We start from the raw sequence: 27,937 nt of genomic DNA on the forward strand, positions 1-27,937 counted from the left end.
TTATGAATATTTTAGGACAGACTGAAACTTAAATCAACAGCCTGGTACTTAAGATAACAATCGTATCCAATTGCTCTTCTCACTATTTCTACCCAAACTTCTTTAACCTCCTCTCATCGCCGAAGACTATTAAACAGTCATCTCTATGTTAAGGACAATGTAAACTCAGCTGTTCAGAACAGAGTGGTGTGAAAGAATATCTGTTCAAGTGTAGGGTGGCTGCTTATTGCCAACCTAAGCTCATTAATATCCAAACGCATTCAGTGTGCAACATTTTGATACGGCATCAACATAGCTTTAAATTATGGAAAATGTATGGTCCTGTAATGTTTTAACAAAGATGTCAATTTAAAAAGCAGACTTACTTTGAAGAGTCATTGTACCTCTGTCGTTCCTTGTGTACATGTACTGCATTCAAGTAGCTGGGTCATCGTAGAAACAGCTCTAAACTGGGATCAGAAAAGCTAGAGTTGAGCAAACACAGACACACAACCTGTGGCAATGTGCATGTGGCCATTTATCTTCCTCTCTGAGTTTCAGTTTCTTCATTTGTAAGTAGGGGGAAAATTAAATACCCTTCAAAAAGTCATTTGAGGATTAAAGGAGGAAATGTCTGTGAAAAATCTCTGTAATATTACTGCATTACTATAGGGAAGTCTCAAATTGAACAAGCCCTCATTATATTTGTGTTCAAGTATTGTGACTGCAAACCAAAAGGGAGAAAAAATGAAAGGTACGCTGCCTGCAATCAAAGTCGCCACCAAAATAAACAAGGACAGGAAAACACTTTGCATACCTTCCAAACTTGCAACCAATGGTACTACTTCAAGTGACACAAAACATTTTTATTGTACAAGTTTCTGTTTACTGCTAACAAAAATATATTATTTCTTATTCCATGCAGTTTGACTGACAGGTTCAATTTTCTCTTCAGCTAATACAAAATGAACTACTCAGCAAATAATCGCGCACTGTGTCGTAATATAAAATTAAAGAGATTTATGCAGAAAGTAAAACAAAAAAAACTAATTATATGTGGTTTTCATGAAAAATCTCCTTGGCATGAGCCATTTCAGTAGATTGATGAGGTTAAAAGTCAATTCGCAGGAGGCTGAAGGGGTGAAGAAGTGCAAACTGAAATTACATGCCTCTCTTTTAAGACGTTCCACTGAGAAAGGATGGAGGAAGCTGTGATCGAATCTCAAGGAAGCCTACAGAGGTGGGAAGGAGGGGATGAAGGAAAGAGTATGGAGGTTTGTAAGTTCAAAGTGAGCAGGGAAAAGGGAAGGGAGAAATTGGTGGGATCAGATGCCAATTGCTGATGTTTGTGAATTAAATGAGAAGCAAAGAAATGGCAACAGCAAGAGCCTCCCTCACTTCTATTACTGCCCAGACCCATAATCTTTTTCTTCAATTGTTAACCATTTGAAAGGGACTGTGTTTTATTCCATATCATGTAACTTACTAAAATTACAACTGACCTCCTAAATGCCAAATCAAATGAACACTTTTCAGTCTCTGTCTTGCAATGAACCTTGCTGTCTTCATCTTCTAGGAACTTCTCACCATTCTCCTTTCATCTCTTACAGCCCTCCAGGAGTCAGTAGGACCAACGAGGTTATTGTGCAGTAACAAACAGCTCAGTGCCATACCCCTAAAAAAGTGTATTCCTCACTCACATGGCAAGTCCCGGACAGGTCGTGAGGGCCTTCAATACTGATAAACACGCAGGAAGACAGGGTGGCAGAGGCTCCATCTCAACATATTTCATAATCACCGAGGCAAGAAGAAGGGAGCCAGCTGACTCATGCTTTGCCTCCTAAAGCTCCGGACAAGTGACACGCATCACTTCTGCTCACATTCCATTAACCTAAGCAAGTTGTATGGCCATAACCTCACAGAGGCCAGAGAAATGTAATACTTCTCTAAGCCCAGAAGGAAAAGAACAGGAATATTTGTCAACAGTCCCTATAACTATATCCTCTCCCTCCCACTGTAAATATTTCACAGAATTAGATTCTTAACTTCCTTTTTCCACTGTGTACATTCTTCCCCAGTGACCTCATTCACTTCCTTATGACAATAACACCAAATCTACATGTCTTGCCCAAAACTCTCTTATAAACTCAAGACCCATTTATCTCTACTTGGATATCCCAAAAGCACCTATAATTTAACACGTATAATTGTAAACTAATCACTGCTCTCAACCTATCCCATCTCCTATTAACCATTTGCTGACTTTCCCTCCTATTAAACTAGAATTTCCTTTAAACTATGTTTTATTTACACATGCATCCCCAGGACCAAGCAACATGAATTCTGGGAGGATACAAACATTCAGTCCACAACTTTGGATTTTACCCTGAAGGAAATGGGGAGCCATTGGACTGCTGTGGCTTGCTATTTTAAGAGCAGATTAAAGGAGGGTATATTAGTTATGCATTTCTACATGAATTTCCAAAAGACATAGCAACTTAAAACAATAAGCATTTACAGTTTCTCAGTTTCTATGGGTCAATCATTTGGAAGCAGCTAAGCTAAGTCATTCTAGCTCAGGGTCTCTTGTGAAGTTATAGTCGAGATGTCAGCTGGGGCTACAGCTCCAAGGCTCAAATGGGGCCAGATGATTCATTTCCAAGATGGCTGACCCATAAAGTTGCTGCCAAGAGGTCTCAGTTCCCTGTTGGCTGTTGGCAAGAGATTTTTCAGTTCCCTGCCATGGGGTTTCTTCATAGGGTTGTTTAAGTGTACTCATGGCATGCCCGCTGATTTTCCCCAGAGTAAGTGATCCGAGAGAAAGAGGCTAGCACCTCAGTGTCTTCATGACCCAGCCCTCGGGAGATGCACTGTCCCTTGAGCCTTATTCTCTTCATTAGAAGCAAGTCTGTAAGTCCAGCCCACACTGAAGGAGAATGGAATTAGGCTTTACCTTCTGAAGACTCAGAGTTTGTGAATATACTTTAAACTTCCACAGAGGGCAAGGGTAGAAACAGGAGACTAGCTAGGAGGCTAGAACAGGGAACGGTGACAGTAGAGTGGAACAGGGTGGTAGCAATGGAGATACTAGGAACAGACTAGATGGTTGCCAGAGGCAAGGGGGGGAGAAGTTGGGCAAAATGGGTGAAGGGGAGAGGGAGATACAGGCCTCCAGTTATGGAATGAGTAAGTCTGGGAATAAAAGGCACACGACAAGGAATATAGTCAGTGATATCATAATAGCGATATAATGGGACAGATGGTAGCTATACTTGTGAACGTCATCTACAAACTTGTCAAATCACTAAACTGTACCCCTGAAACTAATGTAACGTTATCTGTCAACTATACTCAAAAAGAAGAAGAAGAGGAAGAAGAAGGAGGAGGAGGAGGAAGAGGAGGAGGAGGAAGAGGAGGAGAAGAAGAAGAAGAGGAAGAAGAACTGATTGGATTCTTGATATATTTTGAAAATAGGGGGTGCCTGGGTGGCTTAGTCGGTTAGGGGTCTGTCTTCGGCTCAGGTCATGATCCCAGGGTCCTGGGATTGAGCCCTGCATTGGACTCTCTGCTCTGTGGGGAGACTGCTTCTCCCTCTCCCTCTGCCTCTCCCCCTGCTTGTGCTCTCTCTCTCTCAAATAAATAAAATTTTAAAAAAATAATTAAAAAGTAACTGTAATTTTTTCAAAGCGTTCAAATGTGTATATATGTGTATCAAAAACGTGAGTTAAAGTGAATGTTAAAAATTGAAATATTATTCCTCATATATTTTCAAATAGTTTTTCTCTTAAAATATTCAAAACTATCTCTTAAAATTAAGTCACAATTACTAATGGAATCAACTTTTAAATCAGAATTATTTAAAGTCAGTAGCTTAGTTTAATTTTTTAGATTTAATTAATAACCATAATTAATTATGGTTATTAATGTTAATTAATATTATTCAATACTTTGGAAAAGTAAAACCATTCCCAATTCTAACCTTAAATAGCCACCTAGTTGTCAGTGTGGTGTCATATTTAACGTATAGTGTATCTAAACACAAATACACAAGAATTGTGTTTAAGAATAAAACAAATTGTTTATCATTCCAAACATTCCTCAGTAACCATGTGTAACCATTGAGAATACCTCACTAACTCATGAGTGTCTCCAAACCACACAGGAAAGGAGACAAGAAAATGACACCAGGCACTATGTGATCCACTGCATTCACGCTGTCTGACAGAAGGCTTTGGTAAGTGAATTTGTCTTTCCTCTCACTTACTGTTTCCTCTGCTCACACTCTCCCCATGCCTTGAAGCTGTGTCCTTTCCAATGTGAACACCACCACAACACATCCCTGTCACAGCATTCAGTTTTAAGGACTTTAGGCAAGAGGAGTAGGGAAGTTTTCCCTGCGTCCAAACAATGGGAGTCCTGAGAGTAAATGCTTTGTAACTGAATTTCACCCAGGAGCTCTCTCACCCACCCCCACCACTGAGAGAAGAGAAAGGGTCAGAAATGCCCATTTTGTGTCAATAGTAACCCCGTACCTTCTACTGGCTGTTAGATGAAAATCACACAATCACCAATGAGTAAACTAAGATCTTGGGCACGCAGGACTTTTTGGATAGTTGAAGACTCTCACCTTCAGGTAGAGGGCTGAGAGCAGTGTGATTAAAATCTGAATATTATTGGGAGACTTGCATTCAATAGAGAACAAGGGGCAGGCAGAAGTCTTTGAATGATCTTTCTTAGCTTCCTAAAATTTCCATTTTATTGCTATTTCAAAAATCAGAGTAAGGTCTAGCCTAAGGAAAATCATCTCTACTTTTGGCAGACAACGTTTTCTAGTTAAAGGTTTTTGTTTTTTTTTTTTAAGAGGAGGATAGGGGCAGAGAGAGAATCCAAAGCAGGCTCCACACCCAGTGCATGGGGTTCAATCTCATGACCCTGAGGTCATGACCTGAGCTGAAATCAAGAGTCAGATGCTTAACCGACTGAGCCACCCAGGCGCCCATACTTACAGATCTTTTCATTTTATTTTCAAACCCTCTGTTCTATTTCCTATAGTCTTAATTTCTTTTAGTTCCTATAGATGGATTAATTTATAAAATACATATCTTCCATAAGTAGTCATTCATAGGGAGAAATTCCATAGTTTTGCATATATTCTAATTTTTGGATTAAATCATGTAGAATTTTTTAAACAGTTGAGATACAAAATTTAGCTTTTCTGGGGAAAAAAAAAATCTCTTCTAAGAAGGTGGTATACTTTTTTTTTTTTTTTAATAGCCACTGTGTTCCATACTTAATTTTATGAAAGGCTTAGTCCTCCATTGAGCACATGATAAAACTGATCCCAGATGCAGTTTTTATTTCACTAAATGCAATCTGAAAATGAACATGCTCTTTCATTTGGGAACAAAATTCAATTATAAAGAAACAGAAAAATGCGATCTGAGATCAATAGCCTATTACAGTGTCAGCATGAGGGATAATTTCAGTTCAGTTTAATCTTCTGATATATGTGGCTATATACTGTTTATTTGCTTGTGCATTCCTACATGAGAAGTGACATACATTTAGTTTAATTTTATGGGAATACAAAGGATATATGTAGAATTGAGTAGTGTTCACAGCGTAATAGAAAATTCAAAACCAACAAGCTAACAACCTACAGCAAAAAAAAAAAAAAAAAATTATCTCAGCAAAATATATAGATACTCTTTAAAAAAATACAATGGAATCGGGTCGGGGGATGGGTTAGCCTGGTGATGGGTATTAAAGAGGGCACGTACTGCATGGAGCACTGGGTGTTATACGCAAACAATGAATCATGGAACACTACATCAAAAACTAATGATGTAATGTATGGGGATTAACATAACATAATAAAAAAATACAATGGAATTTTTATATCCAATAGTCTCGTTTTAATGAAATTTATATTTTTTAAAAGTTGATTGTCAAGAGAAATGCACTATGTCTTTGAGCTGAAAATTAATTTTAAAGATGCATATTTTGATTTCATAGGTTTGTTTTTAAAGTATGAGATTTATACAGATTATGTAATCCACTTCTGTGCTTTCATGGATGAACAAACAGAGGTCCGGAGAGGAAACTGAGTGACCTGTTAAGGTCAATCAGCTAGTTAATTGGGATAAGAAGTGTGCTTTCATGGCTGGTTGGATGGGATAGGAAGCCTCCATATTTGGAAATGTCTCTGACAGGGCATTAGGACATGCTACACCAACATATGGAACCCTGGCATATTAAATATTTTAAGGTGAAGGAATCTGAGGAACAGTGTGTTGAAATAAATTTCCAGACCCAGGTTGGAGCCACTCATGTCTGGGGTGCAACCCAAAACTTAGATAACTTTCAGGTCTCTGAAAATGATCCACTTGACCAGATACGCAGCCAGTGCCCATTTTCTGAGTTATCCATGGATTTGTTTAAATATTTTACTTATGAAAATAATGCATGTTTGTTATAAATAATTCAGACCAGAGAAAAGACCTAATGTTTTATTTCACAAATACTCTCCATTATGCAGCTATTAAACGGCATAAGTCTCTTAAACTACATAATATCCAACTTCACACTCTTCTTAGGAAATTTCTCCCTCTGTCACAAATATTGACTCCGATCAAGGGCTAATCTTCAGTCAAACACATTCTTCTGGTGTTTGTGAAAAGTCTCGTTCCTTGCTAGGATTCCATCACACTAATTTTATAAACAGGTCCAGGTCCCTGACATTTCTAATGTCCTCAGCTATTAAGTTTCCTCATCTCCTTACAAAAAAAAAATTAAAAATTAAAAAACAATCATCAACAGAAAGAAGAAATAAGAATGCCATCTGGATCCTTGAATCCTTCAGTGTTCTACAAAAACATAAAATCCTCAGTGCGCCTGGGTGGCTCAGTCATTAAGCGTCTGCCTTCGGCTCAGGTCATGATCCCAGGGTCCTGGGATCGAGCCCCGCATCCGGCTCCCTGCTCAGCGGGGAGCCTGCTTCTCCCTCTCCATCTGCCTGCCACTCTGCCTACTTGTGCTCTCTCTCTCTCTCTCTCTGTCAAATAAATAAATAAAATCTTTAAAAAAAAAAACAAACATAAAATTCTCTAGACATTCCTTTCAGGTTTCTTCTGACAATGTAATATACTGTACTGTTACAATAATAATCAAGGAGATGATATTTCACAAAGGAAGGCAAATAGACCACCTGTGTCAGAATCACCACAGCAGCTGGTTAAAACAGCAGATCACCAACCTGGCCCCAAACCTTCCGATCCAGAGTGCCTGATGGTAGAGCCAGGAAATGTGCATTTTTAACAAGCTTCTCCACCCCCACAGCCAGTTCCAGGTGATTCTCACCCACAATAATTTTCAAGAACCATTTGGTAAGCCTTAGCTGCAGTCTTCACTGTCTCCTATGACCTGGTCTAGATAGAGTATAGTATCACTAATAAAATGGAACATAGGCTTCTTTGGGATTCCTCTCTCTCCTAGAACAGCACAATAAACTTAAATTTGCAGTAAATATAAATTTGATTAACCTAGAAAGAATGAGGACAGCGTAAGTTTCTGCATGAGGTCTCTCACTTTTTGTTTTACATCTATACAAACCAATGGTGTTCCTTAGATCCCCTGGAGATTCCCCTCTAAAAACTGCCCATGAAACAAATTTTCTGTTTCTTCACACTGTCCCAAATAACAGAGTTCCCTTTAAATGTACTCAGTCCTGCCCTTGTCCAGCTATGAACTGAATGTTCTGTCTTTAGCAAATTACAGTCAACCTCTACTCCATAGACATATTCATATAACAGTAAAGTACACTCTATTAAAAATAAAATAAATAGGGGCACCTGGGTGGCACAGTAGGTTGAGCATCTGACTCTTGCTTTCGGCTCAGGTCATGATCTCAGGGTCACGAGATTGAGCCCCAAGGGGACTGCATGCTCAGCATAGAGTTGGCTTGTTCCTCTCCCCCTTCTCCTCCCCCAACTCATGTTCTCTCTCTCTCAAATAAATAAATTTTAAAAATAAATAACTTTCTTAGGATATTAGAAAGTCATAAAAACTATGGAGAATAACAAAGCCAGAGAAAGGATAGAAAATGCCAGATCAGGGAGTAGAGACTAATTTTAAATAGGGTAGTCAGAGAAGGCCCCACTGAGAGTGTAACATTTGAGAAATGAAAACAAATAGGATGAGAGGCTGAGTCATACAGATATTAAAGTTAGAGCTTTCCATACAGAAGGACTAAAAAATGCAAAATCCCTGAGATCAGACTGTACCTAGCATTTTTGAAAAACAGGAGACCAATGTGGCTAAGCAGAGTAAGCAAGGGGGACAGTAGTAGGTGAGGTAAAGAGGTGAGGAAGAAAAATAATTTAGGAAAACTATATAGGAGCTTGTGAACCAGAGTTAGAACTGTAGCTTTTACTCTTAGGGACACAGGGAGCCCCTGGACCGTTTTGAGAAGAGTATCATGACCTCACATTCAAAAGCATCACTCGGGTTAAGAATAGACTCTAGGGGCACCTGGGTGGCTCAGTCGGTTAAGCGTCCGACTCTTGATTTCAGCTCAGGTTGTAATCTGAGTCATGAAATTAAGCCCTCTGTCAGGCTCCACGCTCAGCAAGGAGTCTGCTGGAGATGCTCTCTCCCTCTCTCTAAAATGAATAAATACATAAATCTTAAAAAAAAAATAGACTCCAGCGACACAAAGGTGGAAATAGTAATGGCAGTGGTGGTAGTAGTGAGAAAGTGCAGGATTCTCAAATTTACTGGTGGGCTTGATATAGATTATGAGAGAAAAGGAGTCAAGGATGACTCCATGGCTCTTTGGCCTGAACAACCACAGGATGGAGTTATCATCAACTGAGGAGGAGGTTTCATTTGGATATGTTAAGTCTGAGGTGTGTATTAGATACTCCAGTGGAGTTGATGAATAGGCGATTTAGTATAGGAGTTCAGAAGATAGAGACTTCAGAAGATAGTTTCATACTGGATGAAAGGATTGGGAAATATCAGCATAGGAATGATATTAAAAATCATGAGCCTGGGCATGGTCACAAAAGGAGTTAAGTGTAGATAGAAAAGAGAATGCAAGGCCTGAGTCCTTACCGCCCCAACGTTGAGAAGTTGGAAGGATGAGGAGGTGCCAACAAAAGAGACTGAGAAAGGGCAGCCAGTGAGGTAAGAGAAAGAGGAAAAGAGGCGATCAAAGGTGCCGAATGTTGTTGATGAGTCAAAGCAGATGAAGATGGAGAACTAGCTATTGCATTTAGCAACATGGAAGTTGTTGGTTACCTTCTTAAGAACAGTTTCAGCAGAACATTCGGGGTAAAACACATGGCAGTGAGTTAAAGAAGAATGGGAAGAAAGAAACTGGAAGAATTTGAGAAGTTTTGCTCGAAAGAAACGGACTCTGAGAGCTTGCTCTGTCTCCCTCTGCTCTCTGCCATGTGAAGACACAGCAAGAAGATGGCCATCTACAAGCCAGGAAGTGGGCTCTCACCAGACACCAGATCTGCCAGCACCTTGACCTTGGACTTCCCAGCCTCCAGAACTGTGAGAAATAAATGTTTGTTTTATAAGCCACTCAGTCTATGATAATTTGCTATCACCTAAGGCAGGACAGAAAGAACACCATGTTATTTTATGATGGAATAATTCACAGCAGGGGCAGAACTGATGACTCCAAAGAGAAATGAGAAGTGTTGTAGTAGGGCCAGAAGAAGCAGGATCTAGTGCCCTAGCAGAAGTGTCTGCCTTTGGATGGAAGATCAGACGAGTCCTCTATGGGTACGGAAGTGAAAACAGAGTATATGGTCACAGAAGTTTGTAGGTGAGAAAATGTGGTGATGGAAACATGTGAAATTCTCTTCAGATTTCTTCCATTTTCTTAGTGAGAAAGAAAGCCTGGATATCAGCTGAAGAGTGGGGGCGGAGGGGGGCAGGCAGTAGGGAGGGGTACGGCAGATTCACCAGCGAATTCTCAAATGTCTACTACTCCTGAAATGAGCAAAGAAAAGCCTAGCTTCTTCTTTTTCTATAACTCATTTAATGTTTTTCTATAATTCATTTAATATTTCCTCCCATTTGGAGGAAAATGAAAGGACAGAGACTTATCTCAAAACTGCCAATTAACAGTTTCAGTTTAAACAGACTCTAGGATATAAAAAAAAAAATTCAATCAACTCCAAGTTTAACTCCCTATCAGAGCTCTTCTTCTCAACCCCCTCTTCGCAAGCTGGCACCTGGATGTAGGAAAGCTTACCGAATTCAGGGGTTATTCCTTTTACATAGCCTGCCATCCTTGTGCTGATCTCTGCTGTGGGATGGCGGGTGTGACCCTTGAAGACACCAAACTGTATGACTGAGGAATACAAGGTCTGTTTTCTTTGAGCAGTCATAGCCTGATAAGACTCCACCCTCCACCTCACTCAACTGGCAGGGACTTAACCCCCCATCCGGCCTTGCTTGCTGTGCAGATGTCCTCATGGGGTCTGGGGGTAGCGCCCATGGAGTGTCTAACCTCACCCACCAATGCAGCAAGTTTCCAGCAAGATCCCTTCCAGACAACAGCTGGACTGGGGGAGCCAGGAATGCTGCCTCAGACTCATCTCTCTCTCTAGCCGCCTTCATCAGCCATGCCCACACTGCTGCCTCCCACGGGGACACACAAGCCACCCTAAAGGGCAGCCTCCTGCCAACATTCCAAAGGAGAATGGAACAAAAGCTAGTCTCTGGTTGGCTGGCTTGTGAATTTATCAGCCTGAAGAAGGACACCTGCGTCTGACTACTTCTTTCCTTCATATTCGGAGACCATGAGAAACAGACTTTCTCCTTTCCTTCTGGCAGAGTCTTCTGGAGCACAACATCCTCCTTCTTCTCTTTCGGGTACTAAACCTTACTTCTCAGTGTGAATGGTAGAAGGGTTATTTTTACCGGTAGAAGAAAATATGTGATCAGAGTCCTCTTGGCATGGTTCTAAATAATGGAAGCCCTGGGTGAACTTGGAACTGGGGATTACTAAGATGGAAAATGTACTGGTTGAGTAGCCTTGAGGTATTATCCCTGTCACACCAACAACTACTTTCTACTTGCTCTGTGTAATTTGGAACAATTAAAAATCCCTGACTTTCCTCAATAGTAAGTCATTAAAAGGGTGACTTTTTCAAACCATTTTTCATGACATGATTGTTTCAGTTGTTCCTGTTTGTTGACAACTCTGTCATTTCACCTTATTTCTACACTGAGGTGATTTCCCAAAAGACACAATTTTTAAAAACCAAATCAATAAATAAATATGCTTTATTGCCATCTAAACTGTAAACCCAAAATATTATACCAAGTGATTATGTTGAGATTATTTATGCATTCCCTTTTAAAGGTCACTCCTCTAAATTGAAGGCTTTCTATCAAACTGACATTGCCTGTGTTTTGCTTATCGTTGTTTAACCTGTAACAACCTATTTTCCTCTTGGGAGAAGAAAACCTCATTAATTCACATTAATACACACAGGTTTGACAGCCAGTGCTGTTAGGAATTCAGTGCTTATTAATACTTATGTACCACAACCTCACTGAGAACTTTCCTTCTTCCCAGCACACTGAAAACATGGAAATATTGCTTCACCAAACAGGCTTTCTTGAGAGTTAACACTGTACCTAAGGGATCAAAAATACTTACTCCATTGATTGTTCCTCTTCAGTTCGAAATTTAATAGGCTAATTCATTAATCATATAGAGCTGTTTTGTGAAGAAGGAAGTCAATTCATTTGTGCTAAATGTATTTTTGTGATGTGAGAACAGGGGCTCTTTTGGGCTCATCTACAAATATATTGGAGGTTAGGTAGTATAAATGTTTTATAACAAACAAATTTTAATTTTTTAAGTTTTAAATTTTATAGTAGGAGAAATTTAATGATATTGGGTCTATAACATCCCAAAATTTTATATTTTATTGTAGTTTTCATATCTTACTAGTAGAATTTTTCTATTAACATTTTGTGCTTTATTTTTTTTAATATTTTTTATTGAATTATTTGAGAGAGAGTGTGAGAGTGAGAGCACGAGCAGGGGGGAGAGGCAGAAGGAGAGAAGCAGACCCATGCTCAGCAGGGAGCCCGATGCGGGGCTCAGTCCCAGGACCCTGAGGTCATGACCTGAGCTGAAGGCAGACGCTTAACCGACTGAGCCACCCAGATGCCCCTGGGCTTTATTTTATTTCACATTAAGCAAAGAAAGATTTTAGAAAATGTTTTCTAATCTAGGCAGTTGATGGTAAAATATAATGACAAAACTGTTTATATGTATTAAGTTCACCTCTTCTTATAAATGCCCTAATGAACTTTAAAAATAACTGATGGTTCTTGCCCTCAGATACTCTCCATTTCTAATTTTCTGGGACTAGTGGCTCCTACTCACTGGAAGCACATTTTCAATGTCCTGGATTCTATTTAACTGAGCAGATATTTAGTGAACACCTACTAAATACAAGTACTACTATAGTAGCTAATGAATGGGATAGGTTTTTTAAAAATTGTGTTCAGGGATGCCTGGGTGGCTCAGTCGTTAAGCATCTGCTTTCGGCTCAGGTCATGATCCCAGGGTCCTGGGATCGAGCCCCGCGTCAGGCTCCCTGCTCAGCAGGAAGCCTGCTTCTCCCTCTCCCACTCCCCTTGTTTGTGTTCCCTCTCTTGCTGTCTCTCTCTCTGTCAAAAAATAAATTAAAAAAAATTTTTTTTTAATTGCTTTCAGTTCTCTAGGAGCTTCTAAGAAGCCAACACATGTTTAACAGTTAAATAATGACCTAATGCATTCCATTTGAGTGCCCTAACTGTCCTTACGGAAATTGTACAGTTGATTTCACAAACGTGTAAGCTGTATCCCCAAGTCCCCCCGTGGGCAAGTGCGAGCGTATAAACACATAAAAACAGCTCGGCTGCGTCTACACAGCTGCATCAGCGCGTCCTGCAGCCAACTTGAAAACTGCCGCTGGGAGGAGCATGGGCTTTAGAGTCAGTCCTGTGTCAGACTGTACTCAGTCTCAATGCCCTTGCCTGAAAAATGGGAACAATGATAGCTAGGTTACTTTATGGACAGTGACAGTATTTGATGAAGTGCCTGACAGATGGTAAGTGCTCGGTAAAACATAGCTTAAAAGATTCCATTAAAAAGGAGGGCTTGAAAGCTGGATGCAGAGGAAACACAAGGCATTTTGAATGAATGAGGCATTCTGAGACCGAAGCCCCAGAGGCAAATTGAGCATGGCGCATCCAGAGTGATTGCTCAAGCAGTAAGCTTTATTAGGCCTCGTGGGAAATAAGCTGGAGAACACAAGGTTGGGCCATATTTGAAAGGGTTTTAAAGATTTATTTATTTATTTATTTGAGAGAGAGAGAGAGAGAGCACGAGCTGGAGGGGGAGAGGGCGAGGGAGAGAGAAAATCTCAAGCAGACTCTGCGTTGAATGCAGAGTCCTACGCAGGGCTCCGTTTCACGACCCTGAGATCACGACCTGAGCTGAAACCAAAAGTCGGACTTTCAACCGACTGCGCCACCCAGGTGCTCCTTTATTTGAAAGGGTTTTAAATGTGAGGCTGAATATTATCCTTTTCGATAGTTCTCAAATGTTAGTGTGCAGCAGAATTATCTGCATTGCTTTCTAAAAATGCCGATTCCCAGAACCCACGTCCAGAGATTTGATTCTATAGACGTGGGATGTGCACAGCAAAACTGTACCTTTAGCAAACACCGCAGGTGACTCTGGAGCAGAGGTTCATGCATCATGCAACTACACTTTGAAAAGCTAAGAGCTATGCAAGGTTTTATTTCTTGGGCGAGTAACATAGGGGAAAAAAAAGAAGTCCCAATTTAAGATCAGTGTTCCAGCATTCAGTCTAGAATGAATGGAATTCCCACAAAAAATTAAAGCATGTTATATTAATCTATTCAGGAAATTATTAAGGACTAGATAAGAACAGTTGGAGTGAGACTAGAACATAACTGGTGGATATTGAGTGTATTTCTAGACAAGAGTCAAAAGGACTCTGATTAACTGAATTTTTAAAATAAAGGCAATGGAATAATACCAAAAATAATACCAAAGTGTCAGACCTAGAAGAATGGGGGAATGGAAGGAAAGAAATTGGTAAGAGATGCTGATTTGCAAAAGAAAGATGATAGAGCTCCAAGTGTGTAATTTAGGATAACAGTGGGGCCCCCTGGTAGAAATAAATGTTCGGCAGGAGGACTGGAATTTGAGAGAGTACAAGACCGAAAATATAAGAGTTAAAATCAGCCGTGAGAAGGAAGTGTTTGAATCCCTAAGAATGGGTCATTTCTTCATGGAGAAAAGTGCAAAGTGAAGAAAAGCAGAGGGTCAAGGAACAGAAAAATCAGGTAAGGAGACCTACAAGCAATTTAAAGACTATAAATGAAGTGTACTGTTCAAATTGGCTAATTTTATATTTATTCTCTCTAAACCTTGAGAAGAGTATTAAATAATTTCAGAGAACAAATTTTGTGATGTGTCGAAATACTAAAAGCCAAGTAATTCTCTGATGAGCTATCTGAAATCAGAAATAACACCCCTTCATTCATTCATTCATTCATTCATTCAACACCTACTCTATGCTATGCACTCTATGAGGAACTGAAGATACTGAGTTAAATAAAACAGTCCCTGACCCAAAGACGCTAATTTGAATGTTGTTAATAAGGCTACCTATAACCTAAATATAGGTGGGCTTCCAGGAAGCTTATTTCAGCTTATCAACCAAAAAAATTAAAAACAAAAAAAAAGCATTGCCAGAAGCCTTGAAAAATCACCTATTTACCACTGCTTTCCTGAAAGGGGCAGTGCAGCTGTTACGTAGCATATCACACAGAAAGTTGCCCAAAATTCCTCTTGACATTTCTCTCTCCTCCCAATACATGGTCATTATTAAACTTTCTCCACAGTCCCTGTATGCTTTCAAATTACAAACCTTCTTACCAACCCCTTAGGATAAGGGTTTTATGTTCCAGGACAATCACTTTTCTTGAGAGACCAGTTCACCAAGATTTCTGCCAAATAAAATTCTTTGCAAATTTCCAAATGAAGGCTTATTAATCATAAATCCCAATTGGTTTATAAGGCATCTGCTCCCTGCTTTGGCTCTGTCTTCAAGACGGACTCACTCCAATGCTCTGGGTCCTTTTGCACCTCATCAGTCTATAACACTTATATCCTTGCAAATCATGAGCCGGACTCGAAGTTCCTAAATCTGAGATACTGTATGATATCTGTTACCACTAGAGTCTATTTGCATATGTTTTTCTAGGCTTGATTTCTTCAAGTGTACTGCTTCTATGAACCCTAGACCCAATTCCACCATCTACAAAACCCTTCCTTCCAAGATGGACTTTCACTTCTTCAGAAACTAACCACATTAAACAGATTAGGAAGCAACCACTTCAAAATCTCCTTTCCTTTGAATTTGTCATTTGCTTTTGATTTCTTAACTGTGAGACCATTTAAATAGTCATTTTTAAATTTTCTAAGATACTGTTTATTGTGGAACCATTTATACTTTTTATTGAAAGAAAAAAATTAAAATCTTTTTGAGACTCAACCCTCATTAAGTAAATGCCTTTTTTGCCTCTGTTACTAAGCAGTATGAGATTAATCATAGTTTCTGTCCAGCATTGCCCAAAGGAGGCTTTGTATTTGGAAGACATGACTGAGTGTTGTGACTAGAAATACGCATCCTTCTCTAAGGGGTCACAGAATTCTCCAACCCTTTGCCCTGATTTAATTTGCTCCCAAAGAGTAATCAGTGGATTGGAGTTAACTGGAAATTACATTGAGTAAATAGATGGATAGATAGATAATATTTTATATTGATATCTATAGATCTATATATGTCTTTTTAGTACTGAAAATTCTGCTTGCTTAAATCGTTCAACCTCAAAATGGGTCAGCTGCCACTTACCAGAATTAGTATCTATTCTCCTTTTTACTAAACTGAAGATATCAGCTTTCACATAACACCTGATTTTCTATTCTATGCAAATAATTCTCAGAAAAAACAAAAAAGGTAGACACATAAAGGAAGAAACGATTTCCTGCTTATGTTCTTCAACTGATGTTCCCTTTAAATGATTTTCATCCTATTATACAGTATATATTTTTAGAAGCTACTTCAAATGCTTTTTGAAAAAAGCAGAGTACAAATATAGACACATACTTACATAAGATAGTTCTATTTTCTTCTGAGGCTTCCCATTCTAATCCCTGTTAGAATATTTTTCCCCATTCTGGAAAAACATCTCTCTAACACAGATTTTCTTTTCCTTGAAGGTTAAAGCAGTATCTGTCAAGCTTAATATAAATATAACTATTTTAGGAGCCTCAAAAATCACTATCTTTAGAAGGATGTAAAGGACCTTAAAGCTGATTGGTAAGATAATTAGCATTATGCCCAGCAAAGAGCCAAAGCTAAAACTTTAAGGATGTCTATTTTTTTATCATTTTATTTCATATTTCATCATAAGTGTACAAGGATGTTTTTAAAGCTATATGGGTTCATATTTCTTTCGTACAGTCACAGAATTGCCAACCTCAAACTTCTCTAGCTCTAAAATCACTCAGGGAAGTTGTTTTAGGCCATTTAACAGAATGTACATTTGCTCCTTGAACAGATCTATAAGAGCTATTCCATCTCTCCTGCATGCTCGCCACTCTCCACCAGCAAGTAAGTCGAAGTAGCATTTTGAGTGCAGAGATTAGAAAAGGAATAAAATATTTCAAGCACATTAGGATTTATCCAACTCACTAATGAAATTATTTCTTGAAGACTGACCTCTTTATAATTTTTTTAAAAGTACATAAGCTTTGTAATTTCCCACCAACAGGAAGTCTGCACTTAGTACTAAGAACTTACTTAAAATTGACTTATATTAATATTTACCACTTATCAGGTACTATCTTAAGCACTTTATATACATTAATTCATTTAATTCTTTCAACAGTCCCATATGATAGACACTAATATCATCTCCCAAGATTGTACAGCTTGTGGGTGGAAGAATCTGCCCCCCAAAGTCCACACTCTTAATGATTAAGCTGTCTTTCATTTGTCTCTGTTTGGGAGACATGTATTATTTTTAGAAGCATTACTGAATAGGATGCCTTTTTTACGGACGTAGGTGATCAAAGGTAAGATGAGGGAGAGATGTACCTTTGGGAGGAAAACTGACCTTTTGTCACCACAAAATTTGTGATACCTTGAATTTAATTACCAGGAAGTCTTTGTAACTCTTATTTTTAGTGCCTATATATGTTTCCATGTAAACATACTTTGAGTAACCAAATTGAAGCTTGGCATGGTATCAATTATCAATTGTCACAATAATGCTGCTTAGTAAGCTATCCTAAAACATAGAATCTTAAAATAACAACCATTGTTTCTCATCAGTCTGACAGTCAGCCAGGCAGTTTTGGTCTCAGCTAGCCTCACTCACACCTCTGCAGTCAGCTGTGGATCAGGCAGGAAGTTCTGCTGATCCGGGCCAGGCTTGAGTTGATTGTAAATACCTGGGATAACTTGGCTTTGTTCGACCTTCTCTCTCATCCTCCATCAGGCTAACTCAGGCTTGCTTTCATAGTGATGGTGGGGTTGCAAGAGAGTGAGAAGAGTGCAAACGTTTTAAGGACTAAACTTGGGACTTTTACACTCTCATTTCCATTTATTCCATTGGCCAAAGCAACTCACTAAGCCACCCCAGATTCACGGGGTAGGGAAAGGGACCCCGCGGTGTAATGCAAGGAGCTGCCAAGTCACATTGCAAGGGATATGGACATAAAGTAAGGAATTGGGCATTTTTGTGATCTATCTACCATTTTACATGCCATTTCTATTCTGAAACATTCGAATATAAGGTCAATTCCCAATTACTGTATACTTATGTATATAGCATATACAGCACGTGCAATAAGATAGACCATATTCATGGCAATAAAACAAATCTCATCAAATTTAAAACAATAGAAATCAAAGTACATTCTCAGACCCTAACAGAACTAACTAGAAATCATAATAGAAAGGTATCTTAAAAATCCTCAAATACATGAAAAGCAAACAACACATGTCTAACTCATAGGTCAAAGAGAAAGTCTCAAGGGAAATTTTAAAATATTTTAAACTAAATGAAAATTAAAATACAATATTTCAAAATTTGTGTAATACAGTTAAAGCAGCGCTTAAGGAAAATGTATAGCATTAAGTGCCTATATTCAAAAAGAAGAAAGATTTAAAAATCAATAAATTAAACTCTACCTTAAGAAACCAGAAAAAGAGGGGCACCTGGCTGGCTCAGTCGGTAGAGCATGTGACTCGATCTCAGAGTTGTGAGTTTGAACCCCACATTGGATGCAGAGATTACTTAAAAATAAAATAAATTTTTAAAAAAAGAAACCAGAAAAAAGAACAAACTAAACCTAAAACAAACAAAAAGAATAGTATAATAAATATTATAGCAGAAATCAGTGAAATTAAAAATACAAAAACAATTGAGAAAAATCTATAAAATCAGAGGTAGCTCACACTAAATTAAGTTGAAATGAGAACTTCCTTGAGATATTATAAGGCATTGGTTCTCATACTTTTTAGTCTCAAGACCCCTTTACATTCTTAGAAATTACTAGGAACATCCCCCTAAAAAAATTTAAACACAAGAATACACAATCATAAATTCCTTAAGCCATCATAGAGATATTATCATCACATGTCACGAAGCCTCTGAAAAACTCCACTGTGCATTCAAGAATGGAAAAGGCAAAATCTTCGTATTAGGAAAAAAAAACTTTGAGCTCAAGGACATCCAGAAAGGCTCTCAGCAACTCCCATTGGTTCCCAGACAATACTTTTGGGAACTGGAAGAGGAAGATATCCAAGGCAGAGGTAGACTGGAATGCCAGAGTGAATTTATCATATAAGACTTGCTCATCTGCCCCCTAACCATATCGTTTACGAGGGTCCAGAGGACATTACTGTCATGAAGGCAGTGCAATATACATTCATAAGGAGAGTCTCAAGATCCTCAAAGCTCTGGGGTGGCTGTTTTCTGTAAATCAGGAAAGACAGGGGAAGCTCCTGCCATTGAACTGGGCCCCTTGAATTCAATAGGGCAGAGTGATGGGGCCAAGCTGATTTCGAAAGACAAAGAGGATATGGTCGCCATATGGGTAGCAAAGCCAAAGCAGTAATCAGAAGAGTTTGACATAGATTATCTTTGGCACAGGTAAGTCATGGTGTCCTTAACACTGAATCAGATGGGCACCCTACTGAAGTCTTTTTTTTTTTTAATTCCAGTTAGTGAACATACAGTATTATATTAGTTTCAGGTGTATGAAGTTTAATTTGTAGAAGTGGAGTAGGTCTGACTTGAATCACGACAATAAAGATTGTGAGTTGCCCAACAGATTTCCAGAGTGAAGCCTCTTAACTCATGATGAATACTTTACATTAAATGTTACAAGCCCTCTGCCTCCTTGGTTTTCAGCATTTCATAGTACCAACTTTTCTTTCCTAAATTAATCATAATATTCATCATTAATATTTCAAAACTTACAGTACTAATTTTCTTTCCTAAATTAATCATAATATTCATCATTAATATTTTAAAAGTTTTAACTTAAATCTGACAATGTTACAGCGGGTTTGGGGTTTCAGTAGGAATAGGAACTTGCTGCTTTGAGAATTTGCATTATGCTAAGGTGAACAGGCTTTATTGATACTTACAGAACCAATTGCCTTAATGTTTGGTCAAATTTACAATGCATAAGTGAATTTAGTCTTAGGTAAAGTAACTTCATCTTTTTTAGTTTAGAAAGAACTGTCAAAGCAGCATATAAATTGTGCCCAGCATTTTACCACAAAAAAAAGAGGGGGGGGGGGGAGGGAAGGAAGAGAGAGAGAGAGAAAGAAAGAAAGAAAGAAAGAGAGAGAAAGAGAAAAAGAGAAAAAGAGAAAGAGAAAATTAAACTCTTTTCTCTCCAGGGACATGGGAATTTCTCCCTAAGAATACTCATCTAATTCTATCACTTAAGTTATTTTTTGAAGCTAGTGGCCTTCTGGTGCACAGAGTTGGCCAATTTATTTTGAAACACAAAAGCACAACAGAGGATTAGCTTCCATCAATATACATACTTTATTGAATACAGATAATTTTGAGGGAAACTCTTTTTAAGAACATTCTATTAGTAACTGCTAAGCCCCATTTTTGGCCTTTCTGCATGTAGGCCTAGAGGTTCTCCTACAACTACAACTTCTTATCCATAGCTGATTGGAGAAGCTCTTTGGTCCCACACTGAAATGTGTTGCCGCAAATGGAAATAGGTACTATTCTGTACCAGTTTAGAACACAAATAGTTATTTGCTAAGGATTGATTCACTAAACTCTTGTGCTGCTTCTGCTTGAGACAACCAAAATGTGGAAAATATATCCAAATGTTAAGAAACACTGAAACAGGAGCTTAAAGACAAGCTTCGTATCTTTTATCCCTCACTTAATCCTTAGTACTTAAGTTTCTAACAAGGACTTAGCTTGTGGGAAGAAAATGCAAAAAAAAAAAAAAAAGGAAAAAAGGAAGTAGAGGATTAAAATTAACTTCAGAGATAATTCAGGTTGGCTTTGCTACTGACAATAGGTATCATTTTTCCCTAAGTGAGTGAAATAACTTTAAATTCACTTAATTGTTCCAGATCATATTAATCTGGATTTCCTGGGGCGGGGGGAACACATATTAATGCTGAAATTCACAAAGTGGAAAAGTCTTTTCAAACTATCAAAGTTATGTCATGGATATAAATTACTGGGCTTTCAACTACCAAAGTGAAAGGTAATTACCCTTAGTGAGAGATTAATTGTAAAAACCACTTGTGTTGTCAAGAGAACACAGAAACCTATATGATCAGTAAAACGGGCACAAGTTATATCATGATACTCCTGTACTAAAAAGTATCCAATCCCTTCCTGTTTCACTTAGAGTGTTTTGTTTTCCATTACTGCTAAATCAAATTATTACAAATTTAGTGGCTTAAGATAGGGCAAAATTTATTATCTTACAGTTCCCATAGGTCTGAAGTCTGGAGGCTGGGATGAGTCTCTGCTTAGTGTCCCACTAGGCCAAAATCAAGAAGTCAACAAGGATGTGCTTCTTTTTGGAGGCTCTAGAAGATAATCTGTTTCCTTGTTCATTGAGGTTGTTGCCAGAATTGAGTTTCTTGCAAGGTTGGAGGACTGATATCTCCATTTCCCAGCTGGCTGTCAGCTGAGGGCTCTTCTCAGATTCAAGAGACTCTATCTCTGGTTTAGGTGGAGGAGGGCCTCCTCTGACTTTAAGGGCTAATATGATTAGATTGGGCCCACCTGAATAATCAGAGAGAATCTTCCCACCTTGAGGTCATACCCTTTTGATGTTTGCTTGTTTTTTGGCTTTTTTTTTAATTGAGGTACAATTAACATACAAGTTTCAGGTGTACAACATGATTCAATATTTGAATGTATTATGAAATGATCACCACAGTCACAAAATTTTTCTTTTTTTTTAAAGATTTTGTTTATTTGACAAAGAGAGACACAGCGAGAGAGGGAACACAAGCAGGGGGAGTGGAAGAGGGAGAAGCAGGCTTCCCGCAGAGCAGGGAGCCCGATGTGGGGCTGGATCCCAGGACGCTGGGATCATGACCTGAGCCGAAGGCAGACGTTTAACGACTGAGCCACCCAGGTGCCACTTTTTTCTTTTTTTTTTAAAGATTCTATTTATTCATCTGACAGAGAGAGAGAGAAAGAGAGGGAGTGCTCGAGAGTGCACAAGTAGGCAGAATGGCAGGTAGAGGTAGAGGAAGAAGCAGGCTCCCCATCGAGCAAGGAGCCCAATGTGGGGTTGGATCCCAGGACCCTGGGATCATGACCCGAGCCTAAGGTAGCTGCTTAACCAGCCACCCAGGCACCCCCAAATTTTTTTTTTTTTTTAATTTGTTTGTTTAGAGAGAGAGAGACTATGCGAGCAGGGGGAGGGGCAGAGGGAGAGGGAGAGACTCTCAAGCAGACTCAGCACTGAGTGTGGAGCCCCTTGTGGGGCTCCATCCCACAACCCTGAGATCATGACCTGAGCTGAAATCAAGAGTCCATGCTCAACCAATTGAGCCACTGAGGCACCCCTGAATTTTTTTTCTTCTGATGAGAACTTTTAAGATCTACTCTCAGCAACTTTCAAATACATTTTATAGCATTATTAACTATACGCACCATGTTGTACATTACATCCCATGACTTACTTCATAACAGGAAGTTTGTACCTTTTGACCCTCTTCACCCATTTTGCCACCCCACCCACACCTCTCCCCTCTGGCAACCACCAATCTCTTCTCTGCTATCTATGAGCATGGTTTTGTTTTTGTTGTTCTTCTTCTGTTGGTCTTTGTTTGCCTAGATTCCAAATATAAAATAAGATCATATGGTATTTGTCTTTCTCTGTGTGACTTATTTCACTTAACATAATAATGCCCTCAAGGTCCATCCATGTTGTTGCAAATGACAAGATTTCATTCTATGATGGCAGACTGATATGCTATCATGTATATGTACATTTTCTTGATCCATTCATCCATTGGACACTTAGGTTGCTTCCAAATCTTGGCTATTGTAAATTATGCTGCAATGAACATGGGAGTACATACACCTCTTTGAGTTAGTGTTTTTGTTTTCTTTGGATAAATACCCAGAAGTGGAATTACTGGATCATGAGATAGTTCTATTTGTAATTTTTTAAGGGAATTCCATTCTGTTTTCCATAGTGGCTGCATCCATTTATATTCCCATCAACAGCACACAAGGGTTCCCTTTTCTCCACATCCTCACCAACACTTGTTATTTCTTGTGTTTTTATAATAGTTGTCTAACAGATGTGAGGTGATAGCTCATTGACGTGATATCTAACAGGTGTGAGGTGATTTGCATTTTTCTGACGATTAGTGATGGTGAACATCCTTTCATGTACCTGTTGTCAAGGGCCATACCCTTAATCATTATCTGCTTAGTTACCCTTGCCATGTAATGTAACATATTCACATGTTCTGGGGATTAGGACACTGACATATTTTTGGGCCATTATTCTGCCTACCACAAAAAAATAGAAGTCAAAATCTTATTAAGGTCTAGAAGATCCAATGCAATCTGAGCCATTACCTCTCAACTATTTTCCTGCTACTCTCCCTCTTGCTCACTCAACTCTAGCTTCCTCTCTGCTGTTCCTTTAACACACCAGGCAAACTCCTGCCTTTGTTCTTGCTGTTCCCTCTGCCTGGAATGTTCTTCCCCAAATTCCACCCTAACAACCTCATCCCCTTCAAGTCTGCTCAGATCTCACCTTATAAATGAGGTCTACCATGAATGCTGTGTAACACTCTAGTACTTCTGATCATTTTTTCCCCATAGCACCTATTACCCTTTAACTTACTCTGACTTATTTACTTGATTATCTCCTGTTATCTCTTTCTGCTGGAATGTTAGCTCTGCTGTCTTTTTTTTTTTTTTAAGATTTTATTTACTTGACAGAGAGAGAGAGCGAGAGCAGGAACACAAGCAGGGGGAGTGGAAGAGGGAGAAGCAGGCTTCCCGCTGAGCAGGGAGCCCGATGTGGGGATCGGCAGACGCGAAACGACTGAGCCACCCAGGCGCCCCAGCTCTGCTGTCTTTCTTCCTCTGATGTAATCCAAGGTTCTAAAACATATTAAGAGGGCGCCTGGGTGGCTCAGTTGGTTAAGCGACTGACTTTGGCTCAGGTCGTGATCCTGGAGTCCCAGGATCGAGTCCCACATCGGGCTCCCCACTCAGTGGGGAGTCTGCTTCTCCCTCGGACCCTCTCCCCTCTCATGCTCTCTCTCACTCTCTCTCTCTCAAATAAATAAATAAAATCTTTAAAAAAAATAAATAAATAAAACATATTAAGAGCTCAACTATTACTTGACTTGGTTGTTGAAAGAAATTTTCCAAATATTGATTGGTAGGATTACAGGAGCTATGTACTTTTTGTAGGTCATATAAACTGTAGTACAGCTGCTTGAAATACTTAGATCTTCTTGATACTAATTTCTCCTTTTTAAATCAATGACATAACTCAGTGTTTCCATATTTCAATTCATCAATATTCCTTTTTTTGTGGCTCAAAAGAAAACTTTGAAAAATGACCTATTTATACATGTTCATTCCCTCTAGTAAATATTTTTATCTTTTATGATAAAAGTAAATATATGCAATAAGACTAACACCAAGGCTCAAAAAAAAAAAAAAAGGCAGAAAGGAACGAAGATGTAAAAAAGTTGTCAATATTTCCAAAAGCTTAAACTTAGCAATTGCTTTTCATCTCAGATTTTCCAGCTTGTTTTTACTGTAAAACTTCTTTTTTGGACACTTCTGACAGTCACCACAAGATGGAGGTACATCTGTAGTTTGAGTTAAATGTTTCTGAAGTACTTGGAACACAAACATTATTTTCAACAATAGAAAATCTATTTAAATTCCACTTCAAAAACTGGGCAAGAATTAGCAGCTGCTTATAAGAAACAACCAGAAATAGACTACACTTATATGTTCCACGGATTAACCAAGAAATAACCTGGTAATTTGTGAACCAAAGTCTCCAAAGAAACCTATTTCACTGACCCATCTCTTAGAAAAAAGTCCTGAGTCCCTTTCTAGTGTCCATGTCCCCACTCCAGCACACAATGCCGAGATTTCTCCCAGTTTGCAGAAACTTGGAGTCTTTTTGTGCCAAGAATTTCCCTATGGTAATGCCTAGATAAGTGCTAGCTAGCACAAACAAAATATATGAAGAACTCAGCAACTTTGATGTTTAAATATTCACGTTAACAATTGTGTGAGGTGATTTATTTTGAGATACTTTTTATATTGTAAATTTTTAAATAACTTTATATGCCCGAAAATAATTATTTGGTTTTATATTGTTTTTAATACCTTTTCAAATATTCTTTTACATGGTAGTTGATTCTAGAGCTGCAATTGGAACCCAATTTAAAACACTTCTCCAGTGCATCTTAAATTTAAATGACTTAAAAATCAAATAACATAAATATAAAAGAAAATAAACTATGATTCCACAACATTGCATTCTAGAGTAAAGAATCTGGGTTTCTGTCCTATTCCCATCAGTAGATATTTATATGACCTTAGGTGAGACATTTATTTTTAAGATTTTATTTATTTACTTGAGAGAGGGCCAGTGTGCACACAAGAGGGGGAGGGGCAGACGGAGAGGGAGAAAGAATCTCCAGCAGACTCCCAGCTGAGTGCAGAGCCCAACCACAACCACGTGGGGCTGTTCCCTTGACCCTGAGATCATGATCTGAGCAGAAACCGAGTTTGGTGAGCCATCCAGGCACCCCTTAGGTGAGACATTTATGTGTTCTGTGTTCTCACCTTCTGTTCCAGTGCCTGTGTGACCTATCTCCCTAAAACTTAGTTTAAAACAACCATTTCATGATATCTCACAATCTTATGAATCAGGAATTCAAGCAAAGCTCGGCTGGATAGTTCTTCTGCTCCACAGGATGTGAACTCTGGGCAACATGGACCTGGCAGTCGGGCTGTGCTTCTGGCTCTGTGACAGCCTCATTCACACACTTGGTGCCTTGGGCAACTGGAAGGCTGGGCTGATCTGGGTCCCTCTCCACTCCAGTGGTCTCAGGCCTTTCCCATCTCTGTCCTGCAGGGTAAGGGGTCTTCTTATGGCGGCAAATCAGGACTTCAAGAGACCAAGGTAGAAGCTGCTGGTCCTCTTACAGGCTAGTTGTGGAACTGGCATGACATCACTCTCCCTGTACTATATTGGTTTTATACTAAAAACAAAACAAAACAAAACAAAACCTACCCAGGAGAGGAGAAATAGATCCTGCCTCTCAGGGGGAAGGAATGTCAAAAATCTGAAGGCATCTTTAATCCACCACATACTCATTTTTTAAAAAATTAGGCTAATTAGCAAGCATGTTAACTAATCTTGCTACCTACTTTAGTGATGGTTAATGTTTAATGGGTTCTTAGTATAAGCCAGGCACTGTTTTAAACAACTTACATGTAGTTATTCATTTAATCCTAACAACCTATGAAGAAGACACTAATATTATATCCATTTTATTGATGATGAAGCTGAAGCACAAAAATGTTAACTTGTCCAAGGTCATGTAACTAGTAGACAGAGACAGGATTTTAAGTCTCACTCCAAAATCCATGCTCTTAATCATTGTAAAAAGCAAATTCTAAAATTCTAGTAACCTTAACCACTACTTTTTAATTAACCAATTAGTACTACAGTAATCTGAACTGTATACATTATCAGAATGTTTACTAAAATTAATGTAAGGACCTTGAGTCAAGAAAATAAGAGATATCCATTTTGGAAAGCTTTTTAAAATTATGTCAAATAGATTATTTTCACTTTAAATCATGACCTACTTAAATTTAAGTTAAAATAATATTGATTCAACTTATTTACTAACCTGCAGTTAATTTTGGAAACTGAATCTCTGAGTTACAACACCCATGCTTTGCCTTCATTAGCATTCAAAAATCTTACAACCTCATTAAGAATTTTAACTTCCATCGGCTTTCTACATCAAGTAGAAATCCCAACTCTTTTAAAGCCTACCTGGACCTCCAAAAAATAATTATAGTGGTGTTTAATTTTGTGGGGAAGGAGAGAAGTTGGAATGGGGCATATGGAAATTGCAAGTAAAATTCTATTTCATTGAGCCGTATTTTAATTTCTGTATTTATGTCTTATTTGGCAACTAAAATGCTTTTTAAAAAGAAGGGAAAGGGGGCACCTGGGTGGCTCAGCCGTTAAGCATTAAGCATTAAGCGTCTGCCGCGTCTGCCTTCAGCTCAGGTCGTGATCCCCTGCTCAGCGGGAAGCCTGCTTCTCCCTCTCCCACTCCCCATTTGTGTTCCTGCTCTCGCTATCTCTGTCAAATAAATAATCTTTAAAAAAAAAGGGGGGGGGGGAGGAAACCAAAAGAGGTTTCGCTTTACATACAACTTAAAAAGATCAAAAGCAGATATGCAGAAGACTGATGTCTGCTGCCCTACAGCCCAGTTTCCAGATAGTCAATTCTTAGACCCAGATGAAATGGGAGACGAGTTGCAACTGAGGAAGGAATTTTCAATGCCACAGCAAGTATATACACTAGCAATTCTCCCAAGTCTTCATTTTTCAGAGTGCACTGAAGAGAAATACCTAGATATTTTAAGGGCTGTTAGATACAAGGTCATAGGTAACACTGATAAGCCCAAATGTTCTCACAGTTCCTGTTAGAATGGGGCCATAAGGTGACACTGATGAACCCAAATGTTCTATAGTTCCTGATAAATGGAACCCTGGCCCATGTCCGTGAGCGAATCACAGTATATAGTCAGAGAACTCGATCATTCAAATATTGTGCATTGATGGCATCATGTTCATTAAACCTACAAGAAGTAAGTGGCAAATACTCAGACATCTTGGAAAGGCCAATGTATGCCAGATGGTGGGAGGTAAAGCACCAAAACGCAGTTTTACCACATTGGTGCAGTTATGAAGTTCTACCACTGGGATATGCTGGGACATCGCTCTCTAAAGGATAAATTATTGTACCTTCCTCCTCTCACCACTAAAAAGAGAGCACTTCGTAGGCTTCTGGATTTTTGAGACAACATAAAATAGATGGGAAAAATGCTTCCAACTATTCCTTAGGTGACTTGGAAGATTTTAGTGGGGCCCCCAGTGAGAGAGGGCACCACAAGTGACTTAGTAACTAAGCGTCAATTACATAGTGTATCAACCAGGTGACCAGAGCGGCCCATCATCAGCTCAGTATTGTCAGATTCACCAGCCACCAGCCTAGCCAGCATGGCAGCA

General features: G+C 38.9%; 1 protein-coding gene across 1 annotated transcript in view; it reads right to left on the bottom strand.

Moving 5' to 3' along the window:
- Positions 1-329: 329 nt before the first annotated feature.
- The window catches only part of NUP35 (nucleoporin 35), a 71,859-nt gene continuing 44,251 nt past the window's right edge, over positions 330-27,937 (bottom strand). The window contains exon 9 of the mRNA XM_032406693.1: positions 330-449. Within this exon, the coding sequence (XP_032262584.1) occupies positions 375-449 (75 nt within the window). The 3' untranslated portion in view covers positions 330-374. The remainder of the gene's footprint in view (positions 450-27,937) is intronic.

This window comes from Phoca vitulina, unplaced genomic scaffold (assembly GCF_004348235.1).
Source record: "Phoca vitulina isolate PV1807 unplaced genomic scaffold, GSC_HSeal_1.0 scaffold1, whole genome shotgun sequence".
In the NCBI taxonomy this organism is placed as follows: domain Eukaryota; kingdom Metazoa; phylum Chordata; class Mammalia; order Carnivora; family Phocidae; genus Phoca; species Phoca vitulina.